Below are 20,852 nucleotides of genomic sequence, written 5' to 3' on the forward strand. Positions count from 1 at the left end.
TCCAGGGGTGTGGAAATAAATATTGTACCACATCCTGAATCGTGCTTGTTCTGGCTTTTTGATTTTACTCCATTTAAACATGGACAAAATACAGGACCCAAATGCTTTGAACATCTCCTATGGCTACTTAACTGCTACTTCTTCTGCTCTTCTACTCTATGCTCGACCCTTTTTGGTGTGGCTGGTCTTTTTTTTTAATCTCTTCTTCTGATCCTGTATTAGAATCCCAAAAAAAAAAAGAGCAGGACCATGTCATTAGGAGTGTGTGCTAACGTGTAGGTCGGTAAAGTAAAACACAGCCCTGGGCTGATGTTTCTGTAAATAGCAGGCAGGGCAGAGCAATCACAGGCAGACAAACCATCCATTACCGTTTGTGTGCATGTGGAAGACATTTTCTCCTGCCAGTTTTCCACCACACATGTCCCCATCAGGGCAGAAGGGTGGAGGCTAGAGAAGCATGACACTCCGTGTTTGAGAGAGAGAAGGACAAGACTGGAGGAGGAGGAGGAGGAGGAGACGGAGGAGGACGCACACACAGAGAGAAACACAGAGGAACATAAGCTACAGCTAGTATTACGTGTGACTCCAGGAGAGATCTGTGGTATTCAGCATTCAGATGTCATCCTCTGGATGGTACAGTAAAATATCTTTCTTTTGTATATTAAATATTAATATATGACATGTTTGTCTATACCATTCCGATCAGTAATTCTTGTCAATGTATTTAAGCTCTGTAGAGAATGTAATTATCTATGCAACAAGTCTTTTTCAAAAGGAGTAACGTTTAGGGGAAATGCTTTCTCTCATGCTTTGTACTCGTCCATCACTCTACCATGATTCTTCTTTCAGCGTATCTATTGTTTTTTTTCCCTGTGTTTGTCTGCTGTGGCTATTGAGATGCATTTTGGGAAAGTGATGGGCTCTGATCTCTTAATGGAGCTTTTAAGTGGCGCTCTATGTGGAGAAAAAAACCCATTCCTGATACACTCTCATGTTTTCAGCTAGGGAGAAGTCTCATTAGTTACATCTGATATTGATATTTGGACAGAAATGCATTGTTGGATAAGTGGGATTAAAAGTAAATAGATGATACTTTAAGTCATGTTGCCATGTTGCAGAGGTTTTGACAGTAGTATCAGTTTTTGGAGGGTTTTTCAGAACAGAAAATTGTAGTTCTTACGAGATTCCATTTGATATGCTTTTGAATCTGGCACAGAACAAATGCGATAATCAGCATTGGCAAACTGAAAAAAAAAACATTTTCTTAAATAATTATATTTAGGTGCCATTTCATTCATTTGAAAATACACCAAAACCAATTTCAATGCTGAAAATAATCTTACTCTTTGACAAATGTCAAAACTTTTGCTAGTAATTTGTTTGTAGTTAGTCAGCTAGCATACTGTAACAGAGCATTATTAAATAACTCGATTTCTGATATTATAAACTATTTACTTTGATTAACTGTGGGCATCTTTTAATTGATAACTTTATCATATTTGTTTTTAACTCTTGTGAAGATTTTGTCATCTTGTAGTCATTCTGCCTTTGTCTGAAGTCAGATATCTGTATATCTAATGCTTTAGGAACAGATTTACAGAACAAGGCTTTTTTTGAGAATAATCTTGCTTGTATGCTGTAGGTTTCAATTAAATTTCAGCTGAGCTGCTGCTGTAATCATTAAAATCATTGTGCATGATCCTGTGCTCATACTGAACTTCTTTTCAATACACTTTGTATCATTTGACTTCTGCATTACTGTATTGGATGATGATGATGATGATGATGATGATGATGATGATTATTATTATTATTATTATTTGTATTATTTCAAAAGAGCCTGACAGGTTCCATTTTAAGGGTGTGTTTTTTTTGTTTTTTTCAAGGTTTCTTCATGTCATTTCAGAGGGTTTTTTCCTTGAAACTGACTTGCTCATTACGATACTGTTTATTATACTCTTGTAAGAGCTGATTCGTGATAATGCAAGGTATTCCTTTTGCATCCTCATACAAATCAAAGCCTGGCAGTTATCATTACAGTATATTAATAAGAATAAGTGGGAACAAACTAGTTCTGTTTTCCTGTTTCTGATATAGCACAGAAATCTAAACCTATATATGATATGTCTTTATGGTTACATAGTGAGTCTAGATACATAAAAATAAAACTTCTCCATTAGTTAACGTTACCAATGTCAACTGGAAATAACTATCAATGGATTAGACAATCAATTTAGATCTAATAATGAACCAGTGCTTTAGGCTAGTATCATTTGTGTCATCCTTAGCCTCAGAGAAAAATGGCTTTTAGCCAAAACCATCAACAATTCCTTGGTCAAGAGGTTTTTGCATGTCTGAACTATCTGAAGAACCTTCGAAGGTCCAATTTTACTCAAAAGATTTTAATACATGGTCACTTATAGTTTAATTTCAGATTTTAAAATAGCTCGACTAAATAGAAAGAAACATTGTTAAACCAAAAACCAGTGTTGAGACCAGAGACTGGCTTTTTGTTACAGTATGTGTTAAACCTCAAGCATTATACAGATTCCTTTATTTCAGAAACTAGATCAGAGATCCCTTTTTTGTCAGACTGAGACAGAGAAATTGATTTGAAATTAGTACCACTGTTGGCACATGCTTTCTTTTGTGAGAGTTGCAGTGTAAATTGTCTGGTTTGGTATGTGTTTCAGTGAATCAGACAGTGTGGTCACATTCGTATTCTTCAATGTCAGAAGAGTACAGCTGTGAACCAAGATCTCTTTCTGTTCTGTAGACTTTGGGGACTGGTGGTGGTGATTTCTCTAATACCTAGAACTATGCCTCTGGCACAACTTTGCTCACTTATTCCTCAGATACAAAAAATAAAATAAGTTATGGCAATGCTGAATGAAAGGGTGAATGAAAGAGTGAATCTCTAGATACCTACTTACATTTCATGGACAAAAGGTTGTAGTCACATGAATATAAGATTCATATGTTCTTTTTGAAGATCCGATTACATCTCATTTTTGCTGTTATAATAACTATCACTCCTCTTGGAAGATGTTACACTAGATTTTGGAGTGTTCTTGAAGAGATTTGTGCTCATTTAGCCACAAGGGCGCTATTAAAGTCAGGGTTCTGATGTAGGTGAGGTGAGGAAGCCTGGGATGCACTCAGTTTTCCATTTCATTCCAAAGATGTTCAATAGGGTTCAGAGCTGTGTAGCAGGCCACTTAAGATAGTCCACTTCAGCCCATTAAAGCATAACTTCATGGAGCTGGCTTTATGTATATGGGTACTTTCATGCTAAAAAACCTTTGGGTCTCCTAGTTTAAGTGAAGGGGAAATGTAATACAATGCATCCAAAGACATCCTATTCAATTGTTCACCCAAAAAAACACAAATGGCTGGAAAAATGAGGTATCCCAATATTTTTGTCCATATAGTGTATAGTATTCATTTATCCATCCATCCATTCATTCATCAATTCATCTTCAGTGGGTTTTTTACACCAACGGTGATAGAAAAGCTACTTACATCATTATATGTTTAATGGATTCGCAGAATGCATTTAACATGGTATATCGATTAAACCGGTTAATAGATTCAACTGTATCCACTAAGACATTTCTCTTTGTGTTTAGTCAGTGTGTTGCCAAGAAGATTGCATCTCATGCAGCCTGAAATGTTACTCCTGGCATAATTTGTTTGTAGGAAAAGAAAAACCTAAAACCGAGGTTGCTTTGCAAATATGTGATTAAAAAAAAAAAAACATGGCAGGATAAAAACAAGTTTCTCTTTTTCTTATATTTTTCATTCAAAGCACAAGAAAACACCTCTGACTGTTGGATGAAGATTAAACCTATAAAGAAAGACCACAAACAAAAAGTCAACCAGATTCTCCACTGCCAGTCAGGGCTTGGGGTTAATCTGTCCAGGGTTTCTGGTAAAAAAGCATTTTAAAACAAAAGCACTCATCTGAGATTGGGTTTCTGTCATATTTCCAGGAGTGCATTGCAAAACACAAACCAGTTCTTTTGTGAAGGAACTGCAATTGGCTGATTTGTAATTAAAGTCTCTAGAAAACATATATAATTTGAGATTGAGTTAAGCCAGATTTAAGCGATATACTACCTATATATAGATTTGTTTTTGCTATTCAGCCCCCAGAATCCTTATGATTTAAAAGTATTGCTTATGAGGAAAACAAATGGACAGCAGGGTAGTGTTCTGGCATTGGATTACACACATCAACTGTCCAAGCAATTCCAATAACTGTCAAGCACATCTATATGCAATCCTGTCAGTATAAGAGCCTTGTTTATTTGTGGCTGCAAAAAGCCTGTATCGATTATTAATATTTACTAAAAATGACTAAATGCTTTCTAGTAGCGTATGAGATCAGATTTCCTGCTTATTTCTTTCATTACAGCTGGAGTGCCACACCTGAAACCTCGAACCCCCGGAGCCTTTCATTGGCAGCAGCAGAAGTGTGGGCAGGTCTGACGGAAGCAACCGAGCCTGGTGGATCACAGTGTGTGTGTGATTAGTGGGTAGCGTGTGGGGGCTCTTATGGCGTCGGCAGACCACCAGTGCGAGCGACACCCCACAGGTGCCCACCAACACATCCACCCACAATGCCCTGTCCACAGCCCTTCAGCAGAGGAAGTAAAGAACAGCGGTCTACGCAAGGGTTTGAGCAGACACCGAGACTATGTGAAGATCTCAGTACCTGATGGCAAGGGCAAGCCTCCACCCATGGAGTGGTGGAAGACGGTCATTGCGTTCATGTATGCGGCATTTAACCTGGTTTTGACCACTGTGATGATCACGGTGGTGCATGAGAGAGTCCCACCGAAAGAGAGCATCCCGCCTTTGCCGGATAAGTTCTTTGATTATGTGGACCGTGTAAAGTGGGCTTTCACTGTGACTGAGGTGAATGGGATGCTGCTGGTGGGGATTTGGTCCATACAATGGCTCTTCCATAGATACCGGTAAGGAAAGTCATAACACTGGAGTTAACACTCCCTTATAGCATGTTCACAAACTCTGTCTTTTCTGGGCATAATATTCTAATATTTAGTCATCATCTCTTTGTCTAAGACCTAGGAACCAAATTATAGAATTATCCTTGAACACTATATTCAGTAAAAAAGCTTTTGCTTGCTTGATGATTCAGATCTAAAAACACCATTCAAATGGCTACACAAGCGTTTTTTGCAGTAATATAAGACAATGAGAGCTTGTCAAATTTGTGTAACACCGCTAGATACCTATTTATAACATTCATCAATCTGCAATAAGTATCCCGGTATTAGGTATTGATTCAGGAGATGTGCACAAGGCAGGATTTCTGTCTATTTGCTGTTAAATTTTTCAAAGCTTTCCAAAGTACATGAATGGGTTCAACACCAGTTTCAATTAGGTAGTCTCTGTGGTTACACTCTAGTATTCTTCAAGGTCAAATTAGAACTGTTCTGGCCCAAGTTCTCTTTCTCTGTTCTGGTCTGGACTGACTTGTATTTTCTCTTTTTTCACTTGCTTCATATGTTCCTATAACAAGAAAATAAGGTATGGCAATAGTAAAAAAAAAAGGAAGTGTACATCTCTAGACACCAATGTATAGCATTCATTCATTCATCCATCCATTCATTCATTCATTCATTCATTCACTCATTTATTCATTCATCTATGGTATGTATTCTATTCTAGCTATGAATCTGGAACCAGTGCGGACTGCTGTGTACAAGGCAGGAATACACCCAGGGTGGAGCCCCAGTTCATCACAGGGCACCATACACACATTTATATGTAGGGGAAATGTTTGCCATGATTTTTGGAAGGTGAAAGGAAACCGGAGAACCCAGTGGAGTGACCATAGAAAGACATTTAGAAATAGAAATTCCAACCACAGTGTAATAGTTATACTTAAGTTTAAAATTAAACTTACATTTCTCAAAGTTCTTTAAAACCTGTGCTGAGTCCTGGATTTTAGTTTGCGTAAAACACTTTCAAAATACATGCAGGATTGATTTATTAACGGGGCCTATTAGGATAAAAAGTGTTGTTCATTGTTCATGATTGCGTTGATACATTTGCAATGTTTCAGCATAAGAAAAAAAACAGAACACAAGATACTTTCTCCAAACAGATACATTTTGAACAGCAGTGGGATTTGCTGTTGCACTAAAAGTCACTTCAGAAATGTAAATTTATAGGACTTAAGGGAAGGCATTAAATGTGTTGAAAACCCTTCGTCCACTAGTTAAAGCCCAAGTAATGAAATTCAATAAGTGTAGTAATCCAAACGACTACTTTTACCAAAGATAAAAGTAAAGTAAAATCATTAGTCCTTAGTAAAATCATAAAAAAATAGACAAATCTTAAAGCAAGGTAGATGTTAAGTTAGATATGTGTTGCATAATACACATTTGATGCCTAGAACATTTACACAGAGCTTTTGAATAGCGTTGATTCATATTTCCTTTATTAACAAAACACTAATTTCTATACTATTTTTCAGTGGTGAACAGTAAAGAATGTAATCGTTACTGTAACTGAGTCGCTTTTTTGCATATCTGTACTTCACTGAAGTATTTCCATTTGGTGAGACTTTAAATTTCAATACATTTCAAAGTCAGATATCTTTCTTTTTACTCAACTACCTTTTGTGATACCAGTCAGTAAATCAGTAAAAACTTAACTGGTCCATCATGCAGCAAGCCACCATTCAGTGTCGAGCACGTGCTCCGTTTCGCACTTGTTTTGATTGCCGCTTGATGGTATTGCTTTATCACCAACATACAGTTCAGCATCAGTTCAACAGCAAGTAGAACAAGCAGGGAAGGTGGTAGCTCAGTGGTTCAGGCATTGTACTCTGAATCACAAAATCAAAGGATCAAATCCCATGACCACAAATCTTGACACAACAACCATGTCCTTATTTACACAATTTCTTCAATCAGCTAAAGATTTTGAGCTTTTGATCATTTTCATAAATATCAATCAGTGTTTTAATAATTAATATCATTCTAGATTGCTAAGAGTAGCATTAGAGTCTTTTCACATAAACTGAGTTGATTAAGCAAAGAGTCTTGTGACAAAAATAACAATAGTTACATTATAGCCATAATAAATCATAATACTTTGGATATTTAAATACATTTTAAGGCAAATAATTTTGTACTTTTACTCAAGTGAAAGTTTAAAGGGACACTTTTACTTTTACTGGAGTAACGTTTTACCTACTGTATCTCTAACTCAAGTACATGGTTTGTGTTCTTCATCCACCACTGCTATTATTAACTACCATTCTATTCAATTTTCAGATATATTTCACTCTTTAAGGAGTCGATTTGAGATCTGGTCTCACCACAGCCACTGAGAACAAATAATCCTTTAAAAACAATCTATTCTGAATGTTGCTTCCTGCCCATGGTTTGTACATGACATCTTTAACACAGTTATCTTTTCATAAATCACCTGCAGGACACGCGATAAGTGTGCTCACGATTTATCAGGTCCGGAGGTGCCAGTTTATTACGTATTAGATAAGTTTATTAGGTATTAGGACATGATGGTGATCTCTTAGATAAAAATGTGGTCATCAAGGACACCAGTGTTGTGAGTGGTGCAGGAAAAGCTTGCATGCTTTTTTACATGAATAGCTCCACCCATTTTACATTAAATATTGAGACATTCTAGCCAAGTACATGAACACTAATAAAAAATTTAATTCACCAATATATGTTTTATACTTTGTATTATGTACACATATATGACATTTCTTTTAACTTTAAACATGTATCTGCTTGTGCAGGCTAATCTGATAACACATTAGTAAGCACTGCAGGAAGTCATTTGTTTCAAATGGTCTCAGGGTTCCCTAATTACATTTCTCTGTCCACTCTGGTTCTATTTGTACTAAATGGCTAGATTTCTGCCGATGAAACGAACAAGAGCCACATGATACACAAGGACGTGCAGTCGTTACTCTTGCGTGTCTTGATTGTTTATTCTACCAACTCATATTTGCCTTGAAATTCAGTGCATGATATAATTATAATCCACTGCATGGTTTGTGACTGTTGCATTACCTTCTCAATTATATGTACAGAACACATGGATCGTTCACACTGACTTTACCATTATAACAGTAAGCAGATGTATAGAGATGTGTTCATACTCCACATTATGGAGGCACGTTAACACTCAACTGATAAACTAAAGGTTGCATAATCATCAACAGGCTGTATGATCATTGGAAATTAATCATCTTTAGCATTTTATTCTGGTCGGGGATGAGGAGGATGTGGAGTCTAACCTTGGAACACTAAGTCCAGGAAGAAACACATTATTAACATATTATAAGCCATTCCACTTACTAGCATTAGTTTTGTGTGGTGGAAGGAAACCATGAAACCTGGAGGAAACCCAGACAGATATGAAACTTCACGCTAGGAATATATTCAAATATAAATACATCATTTGTTATCGACCAGATTATATTAGATTAGATTAGATTAGATTAGATTAGATTTTATTGTCAATGTGAAGAGTACAAGTAGTTTAAATTAGGCATTTTTTTATAAGTATATATATTATTTATTTTTATATTATTATATTTATTTATTTATTATTATTATTATTATTATTATTATTTATTTATTTATTTTTATATATTTTTTTCAGATTCAGAGGCATAGTGGTAGGCTTCATTAAAAAGGTTTATAAAAATAAACTCTCTCAGGTTTGGGCTAAATCCACCCAAGTTCCAGATCAACCTAAGGACCCTGGAGCTGTGAGGCAATAATGCCTTTTTTTCAAACATTATAACAAAAAAAAAGCCCAGTTATTTTTTTTGTACAATATTTGTGTTGTGAATGAGTAATATCAAATTACAAATCTTGGATAACGTATGCTATCTGCTAGGAACTAATAAAAAATTGATCACAAAAACAGTCCATTGCCTGATGGAGAACTATCAATTCCTCCTGCAGCACAATGTTGTAAAGCCTGATATAAATTTTAAATGAAAATGAATTGAATTGTTTTGATGAGCTGTAACACGATAACAGTGCGATAGGAGGTTATTCGCTGAGATATACAGCTCTCAGGGTCTCAGCCTTGTGTCTATGATGACCAGATTGACCACATCGCTTGTATTGGATTAAACGCCCACTTACATGATTTCCAACCGAAAGCATCATAGTTCACATAATCAGATCTGCTGTGTTGTGCTTGCAGGTCCATCCTGGGCAGGAGGTTCTTTTTTCTAATGGGCACTTTGTACCTGTATCGTTGTGTCACCATGTACATCACCACACTACCCGTGCCTGGCATGCACATGACCTGTGCCCCAAAGGTATCTATCTATCTATCTATCTATCTATCTATCTATCTATCTATCTATCTATCTATCTATCTATCTATCTCTATCTATCTATCTATCTATCTATCTATCTATCTATCTATCTATCTATCTATCTATCTATCTATCTATCTATCTATCTATCTATCTATCTATTTCCTAGTCCCTTTATCTTTCCATATCCTTCATTCTCTTTGTCCAACCTTTCTTTTTTCTCTCTTATCCAAATCTCTTACAATGTGTCTTCCATTGCTCTCTTTTCATCTCTTCTCTTTCAACTCCTTTTACCTCTTCTCTCCTGCCTCTTCCTGTTTAAATATACATTCCTTTTACATCCTTCTTTATTGCTTACCTGATATCTATTTGTCTTTTTACTTCCTTTACTGTCTTTTTTGTCCTGTTTTGCTTCCTCTTTCTTCCCTTTCCTTCGGCCATTACTTCAAATCCCTCTGGCTTTCCTTACATTCCATCCCCTTTCCTTTTCTTCATCCACCACTCTTCTTTCTTTCTCCCTCTTTTAGCTTGAAGGAGACTCACAGGCAAAACTACAGCGAGTTCTGCAGCTGATGTCTGGAGCTGGCCTGTCCATCACCGGTTCCCACATCATGTGCGGAGACTTCCTGTACAGTGGCCACACAGTCATGCTAACTCTCACCTACCTGTTCATAAAGGAGTGTAAGTCTCTAAACCATTCCATTTCTCATAAAATCTTTTCTTCCTTAGCAAACCTCGGGCCTTTCAAAATGAGGATTTAAAATTAAACCAGATTGAAATAGAACTCAACTTAGTTGGAAGAATTGCAGATGTAGCTGTAGTTGTTAGCTGTAGTTTCCAGCAGCAAAACAAAGGAATACAGGTAGTCTCTAAGTTGCGATGGTTAGACTTTTTTACAAATATTTTCATTTTAATTTTGTACGATATGTTGGGACGCTGCCAGGATGTACACGATTTCCACCTTGAGAGATGCCTTACTCTCGCCAGCATTCAACAGAGTTCAGTTATCATGGTTTTTGATTGCATATTTGTTCTGTGTTATTTGTGTTTCAAAGCTCAGTTTAAACTCTTTTCTCTCTCCTTTTTAACGGCATCGCCAGACACTAAAACAGAGTGTCTCTGGCTCCGCCCTCCACTTGCAAACTAGAGCTCGTCTACATATCCGCTCCACACCCTCTGCCACATACATATATACTGTAAATTTTATTCATTACGGTAGTTTATATTATGTAATATTTATTAATATTTTCAAGTTACGATGGGGTCATCGGAACGCATCTCCATCATAAGTCGGGGAATACCAGTATTTCCAAGGAAAAGGGAGAAGAAAACCTTTGGATGAGGAAAGACTCAATACTTTTCTTTGGTATTTCTCTGTGGCTTTGTTTATGGCTGGACTTTTTATGAGAACATCTCTAAACTATATTAACAACCATTTACAAAGTAGTAGGTACTAATTGATAGTTTCTAAACAATGCATTACCTTGTAGATTTAATGCAATTCAATTCCCACACAGTTAATCTAGACTTCCTGCAGATATTTTATTCATTCTTTCCTTTACCTTCAGTTATTGCTTTATCATAATTAGGATCACTGTAATTTCTGAGGCTATCCTGGAAACATTTGGAGTAGGGTATTCTGGAGCGGACACCAGTCTATCAACAGCTTGCTGAAACACATTCACATGCAAATCTTGCGAATCTTGCTAGCCAATTCACCAACCAACAGGTTTTTGGGGAATGGGAGGAAATTCAAAGGCAGCAGACACAAACAACATTTTTACATAGTCAACCCATAGAGTATCCCAAGCTCTAGGATGGGCCCTGAAATGCTGGGATGAGATGAAAATGTTACTCGATTTGGCATTAATAATAGATAGCTGTCATACCATTTCCTTTTGGCTCGGCATGACAAATTTAAACTTAACCAATCTGACAGATCACTCTGCTGAAATGACTGATAAAATAGAGACACTACCTGTACCAAAGGTACAACTGATTTATCCTCAACACTGCCACCCTAGTGACAAGGAAAAGTGTGGATTGGTACCTTCTTTCTTTTCTTTAGATCTGAGAATGAAAGGCGACAGATTTAACCATCAGCACCTATTTGTATTATGATTGTATAATGATCCCATTTCCTGCAGACTCCCCCCGCTCCTTCTGGTGGTATCACCTGCTCTGCTGGCTCTTGGCCGCAGTCGGTGCGGTGTGTATCCTTGTGGCTCACGAGCACTACAGTGTGGATGTGGTGGTGGCGTATTTTATCACTTCCCGTCTCTTCTACTGGTACCACACCATGGCCAATCTACAGGTATGATAAGCAGGTCAAACCAAAGTCAATATCAATCACAAACCCACACATACACACAAATTCAGAATTCTTTTATCAGAAATGAAATTTTTAAAACTCCTTGTTGCACCAGTTCAACCAATGAACAACTAGTTCTCTAAAATAGGTCTAAGGTGAATCCTGTAAACCTTCAATTGGCAACAGAGCAAAACACAGAATTGCAATTTCTTAAAATGGATCAACAACCAAGAAACAAACAGACGCTTTTACAGTACAGTAAAAGTGTGAATCCTGTCCGGTCTCTTGCAATCAATTTAAATCAAATATGGAATCAAATAAATACATTTGTGCTCAGACATTTATATACAGTAACCCCCCGCTTTACCGCAGTTCGAATCTTGAGCTAAGCAAGAGATTACTGTATACCGTACTGATGTAATTCAACTTTGTGCATTTTCAATCTTTGTAATCCAAACCTTAGTTTATATTTAGAAATACTGAAATTGTGCACCGTCAAAATTACTAAACATTCTGAAGGTCCTGTTTGTGAACAATGACAAAGGAAATAGATTTTTTTCATTTCAGGTGATGATCTCGGTCTGATGGCAATGAGATGTTCATTGACACAAATACTTACTGTTAGGAGATGAACTAAGGATTTTGGGAAAAGTTCAGGCTTTTGCAAGAAATCCAATATATTGGGCTGTTTGTACGAATTGTTTTGAGAAATGCACTTACTGGTTTGCAAAAATCAAGGATGCTTTGAGAAATGCTCCAAAGCAACTAAGAAAAACTATAAGAGATACATCTGCATCTAATTCTTGATGTTTGTTTGTTCTACTAGAGCTCAAGTGCTCTTTAAAACACTAAACACACCCTGAGCTTGGATCCAAATGGAAAAATGAACACACCTCCGAGCTTGAGGCTGGCTCAATGTGGTTTCAAGTGATGAATTAAAGGACGTTAAAATGGCACTGAGCTCCTATTAAAAGTGTTTACATGACTTGGAGAACACTCTTGTCCATTAGACAGTGCACAGCCTATAAGATACAACTCTCTGATGGCTTCTAAGTGCCCCCTCAGTACAGGATGCCAATACAAATCTTTTAGAGGCAGACAGAAAAGAAACACCAAAAAACAGAAATTATTGAAATGACTGTCATTGTGCTTTAATGAAAAAAGTCAACAGTTACATATGAGATGTGGTTTGAATGTCTTACAATTCGATATATTCAGTACAGCACATTATCTAGTTGTGTATATACGTAGTAAAACCATCTTAAAGTGATGATTTACAGAAATGACTAATACTTGTCTCATGTCATTGATCTCAAAAAACCATACTATTTCAAAACACCAAAACCCAAAGGTCTCCTCAGACCACTTAAATCCCACATTGTCTCACCATCAATGAACACAGCATAAAGCATATGCAAAAGAAGTAGGCTATCGTTATGTTTCATTTGTAAACTTCTAAATGAAATGATAAGCAGTGTAGAAAGAGAGAACCGTCACGGTAGCAGCCGGTGACCTCCTGCAAACTGCACTTTCAATAAAATACAAAGAAACACAAAACATTATGAATTATAGATCATAAAATTATTTCTTAAGTGTTTCTCTGTTCTTTCTCCCTGTTCCTTTGCTTGTTTCGTCTCACATGTCTTTCTCTCATCTCTCTCTCTGTCTGTCTCTCCCCTTATTTTTTAATAAAACAAAGTTTGAGGCTCACAGCTCTACAGGATGCTTTGAATATTTTAGCATTAAATTCTTTCCTTGCCTCATCCCTATTAAACACCTTTGGTATGAATTGTAATACAGACTGCACTCCAGGCCTCCTCACCTCACCTACATCAGTACATGACTTTACCTTCTTAGGCACACTCTGAAATCCAGTGAAATGTCTTCCTAAAAGAATGGAGGTTATTATAACTTCATTTGGGGACTAAACGCAGAATGGGATGTTCAAGAAACACATACAAAGCTGAAGCCTATATTTATCTTTAAGGTACACCTGATTTATCTTTAACACTGCCACCCAAGTGACAAGGAAAAGTGTAGATTGGTACCTTCTTTCTGTTCTTTAGATCTAAGAATGAAAGGCGACAGGTTAAGCCATCAGCACGTATTTGTATAATGATTTGTGTGTCTCCTTGTGGCTCACGAGCACTACAGTGTGGATCTGGTGGTGGCGTATTTTATCACTTCCTGTTTCTCCAGCTTTGAACTGAAATGGTGAAAAGTTGAAGTAGGCTAGCATTGTGTTTTTTCTACCTCTATTACTAACTTTCTTTGTTATTTTCTCTTTATCCCCCTATACTATCCCTCCATCACCCTCTACCTCTTTACTTATCTTGGATTCCAGTGTATTCTACCTGGACATATGTCATGTTACAGTTATCATACCATGCACTTGAAGAAACAACACTTCTATTAGGTTTATTAGAAGCTTCTAATAAATGTTCTGAAATGTTCTAGCTTTAGAATTGGGTCAAATCAAACTAGAACCTTCCCTAAGCTATTCTGTTTTAGGATTCTCCTATGTAAATTATGCTCTTCCTCCACAGACTCTGAAGTGCTCGCCCAACAACTACCTCACTCACACGTGGTGGAACCCCATCTTTAACTTCCTGGAGCGTAACGTGCAGTCGCAAGTGCCTTGTTCATTCTGCTGGCCACTCACGTGGCCTCCAGCCTGCCTGAAGAACCCGTGTAAAAAGTACTCCATGGTGCAGGCGTTCGCAAGAGTGACCGTCATCTCCACGTTCACATCAAACTGTTGTTTTCTTTACAATTACCACAATGTTGGTACTGCTTTTATTTATGAATCATCAACATTTGAAATTCTGCATATCAATGATACCAAAGACTTTGGGAGAGGGTTGTGGGAGATCAGTGGCTCAGGTTAAAAAAAAATTAAGCTCCATTTTAGTTCAGATTTGGAAACCATGCACAATTCAATATCTTAAAAACTTTACCTGTTACTGATTGGATTGTTTTTCTTAAATAAGTTCATGATAAAAAAAGTCTATGAATAATACAAATGATATTTAACTTGATCATTTATAAAGTGGTCACAGTTGTGCCTTTTAAAGCATGTATAGCTGATTTTTATTACTAGGTTTAAATTGTTGATGTTTTTTAAACAAAAAATAGGATAAAATATCTGATGTGCTATAATGTACATATAATGTGCTATACAGTGTACTGTATTTGTTGATTCAAATAAGAATTAAATTAATAATAAACCACAATGTCTAAATCACTCCGTCTAGCTAATGTTAAGATTTGCAATACAATGTCCAAAATCTGGTTTTAACATTATGTTACCAAACTTATGGTTAATTATTTTTTTATTTAAAGTACTTTCAACTATTTTCTCTCCCAATAGAGTTTTAAACTAATGGTATTTGTAGTCTGTGTCTTAATGAATCGAAATTACAACGAATTTATTGACTTCACACTACTTTATAAATCTCTTGGGATAATGGTGCTTGGTGAATGCTGTAAATGTAAACGATAAACACTAAACTTCCAGTTGTTAAAAAACTGTTAAAAAATCTTAACAAAATTAACTGATGATCCCTTGCATGAAGTCCTATATAAAATAAAACACATATGTTTTTACATTTAGGAATAAATGCACACGTTTGCTAATATTTGTTAAGACTTTTTTTTTACTGCATATTGTTTGGTCTGGGGAAAAAAAACCCTTAACCTCATTTGCATGCATTAATATGCATAAATATTTATCTTTAATATTTAAATATTATACGGCTACATTTCATGGCTACATTTCATGTCTTTCTTAGGTAGGATACAATGTTTTCATAATGCGATGATAGATTATTGTATCATCGCATGTTCAAATTAATCTATATTTACTGTCTAATGTAATGAGAGGCAACATTGTCTGCACTTTATTGGATAAACATAATCGACAGTAATTATAGACACAATGAAACATCCAGTGTCTGTCAAGTTTTTAAACACCTAGTTTTTTTTTTTGGTTTTTAAAACACACATGCATGTTCCTTTTGTTGATATGCAGCAATCAAGGTAATTTATTGGTATTTAATGGTAACAGATTTATAAATGCGCAGATGTTACACTTTATTTTAATTGAAAAATCCTCCATTAACATGAAAAACAGCTTTACACACTCTTGGCATCCGGACAGTTAATTCCTCAAAACATTTAGCTGAAATACTTTTTCATGCTGCTTGTAAAACTTGCTAAATGTGTTTTTTACTAGTTGGAGATTTCTTTCTGACCTTAAGATCCAGTTCATTTCAGAGCAGTTCAATAGGATTTAGGTGCGGTGACTACCATTCCATGATAGGTAACAGTCCAGCTGACTATTTGCTCTCTAAATAACACTTAAAGAGGTTGGAGGTTTGCTTCTGGTAATACACAGTCTTAACCCATAGTCATACCCTCTTCTGTCATCTGTGGAATGCCAATCTTTATTGTCTAATAATTCCCTCATCCACCACCATTATCTTCACATGACCAGGTTCTTTCCATTTAAATAAAATAATCTATCACTATTTTGACTCTCAGCATCTGTTCTTTTGCATATTTTAGCACTTTTGAAATCTCCCCCTTATGAACAAGATATGTTATCCTCATTCCTGCATCAAGTGTGCTGCTTCTAATTACACATTCATCCCTTACTGTGAACATACTGACTTCTACATTATACAAAAACAGAATCACATGAAATGTTAAAAGGTAAAAAGCACCATACGGAACATACGTGTCTCGTATGGTGCGTTTTACCTTTTAAGCTTTGTTATTATTGTGTGTTTCTTTCATGCATGAACAGATAGTCAAGATTTCAAGTGATGGCTGGGATAGAGAGTCATGAATCAGACATATGTGAATTACAGAGAAATAAAATAATGAATAGGCTCGCCATTACTAGAAAGAACTTGGGCATAAAGTGTAAGAAAACAATTTATAAATGAATAAAAAATAAAATAAAATAAAATTATATATATATATATATATATATATATATATATATATATATATATATATATATATATATATATATATATCATTTTTTACTATATTTTTAATTATTAATTTTTATATTCTATTTCTATCTACATGTTTTAATTTAATTTAATTTAAAGCATTTTAATAAATGTTGTACTCTGTATGAATGTTTATTTGACATAAAATTTTACTTGATTTAATTTAAATGAATGTTTGAAAAGTAAAAAAGTTGGGTGTTACACAGATGGCTGAAGAGGTATATCAAAACTGTGTGTGGACTATGCTGGATCCCACTTTAATGATGATTTTGAACTTTGAGGATAAACAACCTCTAAATCAATACTCAAAATAACCTTCAACATAAGCTGTTACTCCTGTGTATAACTGTAGAAGGGACATTAATCACAATCACACATTCAGAATGATGATATTTCTCATTTTCCATTGTTTGTACTGTTTTAATCATTTATAATCATACTTTTGGTGTCAACCAAATCAGAATGGGTTCCCATGAGTCTGGTTCCTCTGAAGGTTTCTTCCTCTTCTCATTTAAGGAAGTTTCTACTTGCCACAGTTGCTGCAAGCCAGCTCATTGGTGATAAATACACAATTTTAAATATAAATACATTGAGCTGAAATGAATTAATAAATTTGTTACTATTGATAATAAATGGGGAAGTGCTAGCTCAGTGGTTAAGACTTTTCAAGCCCTAGTATCGCCAAAGCTGCCACTCTTGGACCCCTGAGCAAGGTCCTTAACCCTCTGTGCTACAGGGGGCTGTATCATGGCTCTGAGTCCAACTTTCCATTGCTGGGAAACCCTTTAATTAGCTACAACACCATAAAAATTTCTGTTCACACTCCCAGCACACATGACACTCATCCTATTCCAATATGGCGCCAGACGCCGCATATCTACAGCAGATTTTCATTGGACTGCGCGTTCTCTGAGCCACGCCCATGTGTCGCCCTGCCCACCCTATTTCTGACCAATGAGAAGCGGCGGAGTGAAGCACGCTTCCGAAACATCAGCGACAACACAAACACGAATGACAGATGCGCGATCGGGGAGCAGAGCAACGGAGCAAAAGTGGCAGCAGGGGCAACAGTGGCAGTAGGGGCAGCAGGGGCAGCGAGAACCTCGGAGGAGGATTTAAACGGGTTTCACTAGGATGTGTTAGATCCATCTGGCCTCACCAGAAGTGGCTCTTTTTATGCGTTTTATTCATTTCGGTGAATCATGGAGGCTGCGTTCATCAAACTGCTGCCTGGGGTTGAATTTCTCCGCGTCTTTCGCATGCTTCGGTATTTTCCTTCTGCTTTTTTATCTATTGAGGCAGCACCAACTGAGCAAACAGTTGCTTGTGAACATCCCTCCGGGCCCAAAGCCACTTCCGGTGGTAGGTAATTTCGGCAGTTTGCTCGTGCCCCCGTTCATTCTGCGTCTGTTCGTGCAGAAAGCTGAAGAGTATGAAAAGAAGAGGACCAGCCCGCTTTCCCCGCAGGTCGGCTTGACGCAGTTGTCGAAGATTTACGGTAACATCTATAGCCTGTTTGTGGGCAGCCAGCTGGTGGTGGTGCTGAACGGGTACGAGCTGATCAGAGACGCGCTGTCCAATCACCCTGAGGCTTTCTCTGACCGACCTGACATCCCCCTGGTCACCATTCTCACCAAGCGCAAAGGTGAGATCAGCACTCTTTCTGCAGTCATCAGGGGTTCTCTCAGCTTTGTTCACACTCATCAAAAGGGAAGCGAAGAGGATGATGAAGCCTAGAGGAATCTTATATAAGTTCTCAAAGCTCTAACACAATCCCAGTCTGTAAACCCTGACACTTACTCAACCTTCACTACATCACTCGAGACACACAGAAGTTGAATTGTTGTCTGTACATTTTACAGTTCAATTCATTTTTCTATTTTTATAGCACATTTAACAACAGACATTGTGGTTTCAAGTGATGAATTAAAGGACGTTAAAATGGCACTGAGCTCCTATTAAAAGTGTTTACATGACTTGGAGAACACTCTTGTCCATTAGACAGTGCACAGCCTATAAGATACAACTCTCTGATGGCTTCTAAGTGCCCCCTCAGTACAGGATGCCAATACAAATCTTTTAGAGGCAGACAGAAAAGAAACACCAAAAAACAGAAATTATTGAAATGACTGTCATTGTGCTTTAATGAAAAAAGTCAACAGTTACATATGAGATGTGGTTTGAATGTCTTACAATTCGATATATTCAGTACAGCACATTATCTAGTTGTGTATATACGTAGTAAAACCATCTTAAAGTGATGATTTACAGAAATGACTAATACTTGTTGTCTCATGTCATTGATCTCAAAAAACCATACTATTTCAAAACACCAAAACCCAAAGGTCTCCTCAGACCACTTAAATCCCACATTGTCTCACCATCAATGAACACAGCATAAAGCATATGCAAAAGAAGTAGGCTATCGTTATGTTTCATTTGTAAACTTCTAAATGAAATGATAAGCAGTGTAGAAAGAGAGAACCGTCACGGTAGCAGCCGGTGACCTCCTGCAAACTGCACTTTCAATAAAATACAAAGAAACACAAAACATTATGAATTATAGATCATAAAATTATTTCTTAAGTGTTTCTCTGTTCTTTCTCCCTGTTCCTTTGCTTGTTTCGTCTCACATGTCTTTCTCTCATCTCTCTCTGTCTGTCTCTCCTTATTTTTAATAAAACAAAGTTTGAGGCTCACAGCTCTACAGGATGCTTTGAATATTTTAGCATTAAATTCTTTCCTTGCCTCTATCTAAGATCTAAGAATGAAAGGCGACAGGTTAAGCCATCAGCACGTATTTGTATAATGATTTGTGTGTCTCCTTGTGGCTCACGAGCACTACAGTGTGGATCTGGTGGTGGCGTATTTTATCACTTCCTGTTTCTCCAGCTTTGAACTGAAATGGTGAAAAGTTGAAGTAGGCTAGCATTGTGTTTTTTCTACCTCTATTACTAACTTTCTTTGTTATTTTCTCTTTATCCCCCTATACTATCCCTCCATCACCCTCTACCTCTTTACTTATCTTGGATTCCAGTGTATTCTACCTGGACATATGTCATGTTACAGTTATCATACCATGCACTTGAAGAAACAACACTTCTATTAGGTTTATTAGAAGCTTCTAATAAATGTTCTGAAATGTTCTAGCTTTAGAATTGGGTCAAATCAAACTAGAACCTTCCCTAAGCTATTCTGTTTTAGGATTCTCCTATGTAAATTATGCTCTTCCTCCACAGACTCTGAAGTGCTCGCCCAACAACTACCTCACTCACACGTGGTGGAACCCCATCTTTAACTTCCTGGAGCGTAACGTGCAGTCGCAAGTGCCTTGTTCATTCTGCTGGCCACTCACGTGGCCTCCAGCCTGCCTGAAGAACCCGTGTAAAAAGTACTCCATGGTGCAGAGCGTTCGCGAAGAGTGACCGTCATCTCCACGTTCACATCCAAACTGTTGTTTTTCTTTACAATTACCACAATGTTGGTACTGCTTTTATTTATGAATCATCAACATTTGAAATTCTGCATATCAATGATACCAAAGACTTTGGGAGAGGGTTGTGGGAGATCAGTGGCTCAGGTTAAAAAAAAATTAAGCTCCATTTTAGTTCAGATTTGGAAACCATGCACAATTCAATATCTTAAAAACTTTACCTGTTACTGATTGGATTGTTTTTCTTAAATAAGTTCATGATAAAAAAAGTCTATGAATAATACAAATGATATTTAACTTGATCATTTATAAAGTGGTCACAGTTGTGCCTTTTAAAGCATGTATAGCTGATTTTTATTACTAGGTTTAAATTGTTGATGTTTTTTAAACAAAAAATAGGATAAAATATCTGATGTGCTATAATGTACATATAATGTGCTATACAGTGTACTGTATTTGTTGATTCAAATAAGAATTAAATTAATAATAAACCACAATGTCTAAATCACTCCGTCTAGCTAATGTTAAGATTTGCAATACAATGTCCAAAATCTGGTTTTAACATTATGTTACCAAACTTATGGTTAATTATTTTTTTATTTAAAGTACTTTCAACTATTTTCTCCCAATAGAGTTTTAAACTAATGGTATTTGTAGTCTGTGTCTTAATGAATCGAAATTACAACGAATTTATTGACTTCACACTACTTTATAAATCTCTTGGGATAATGGTGCTTG

At 36.6% G+C, this 20,852-nt stretch overlaps 1 protein-coding gene across 1 annotated transcript; it reads left to right on the forward strand.

The window, feature by feature from the left end:
• The first annotated feature begins 517 nt into the window (after positions 1 to 517).
• Positions 518 to 20,625, forward strand: sgms2a (sphingomyelin synthase 2a). The gene is made up of 6 exons (XM_046835775.1): positions 518 to 633; positions 4,418 to 4,979; positions 9,232 to 9,349; positions 9,877 to 10,030; positions 11,497 to 11,663; positions 19,921 to 20,625. The coding sequence occupies exons 2-6, from the start codon at positions 4,558 to 4,560 to the stop codon at positions 20,104 to 20,106; spliced, it is 1,047 nt and encodes a 348-aa protein (XP_046691731.1). The 5' UTR covers positions 518 to 633; positions 4,418 to 4,557; the 3' UTR covers positions 20,107 to 20,625.
• Positions 20,626 to 20,852: the final 227 nt, after the last annotated feature.

The sequence above is a fragment of the Silurus meridionalis genome, chromosome 2 (assembly GCF_014805685.1).
Source record: "Silurus meridionalis isolate SWU-2019-XX chromosome 2, ASM1480568v1, whole genome shotgun sequence".
In the NCBI taxonomy this organism is placed as follows: domain Eukaryota; kingdom Metazoa; phylum Chordata; class Actinopteri; order Siluriformes; family Siluridae; genus Silurus; species Silurus meridionalis.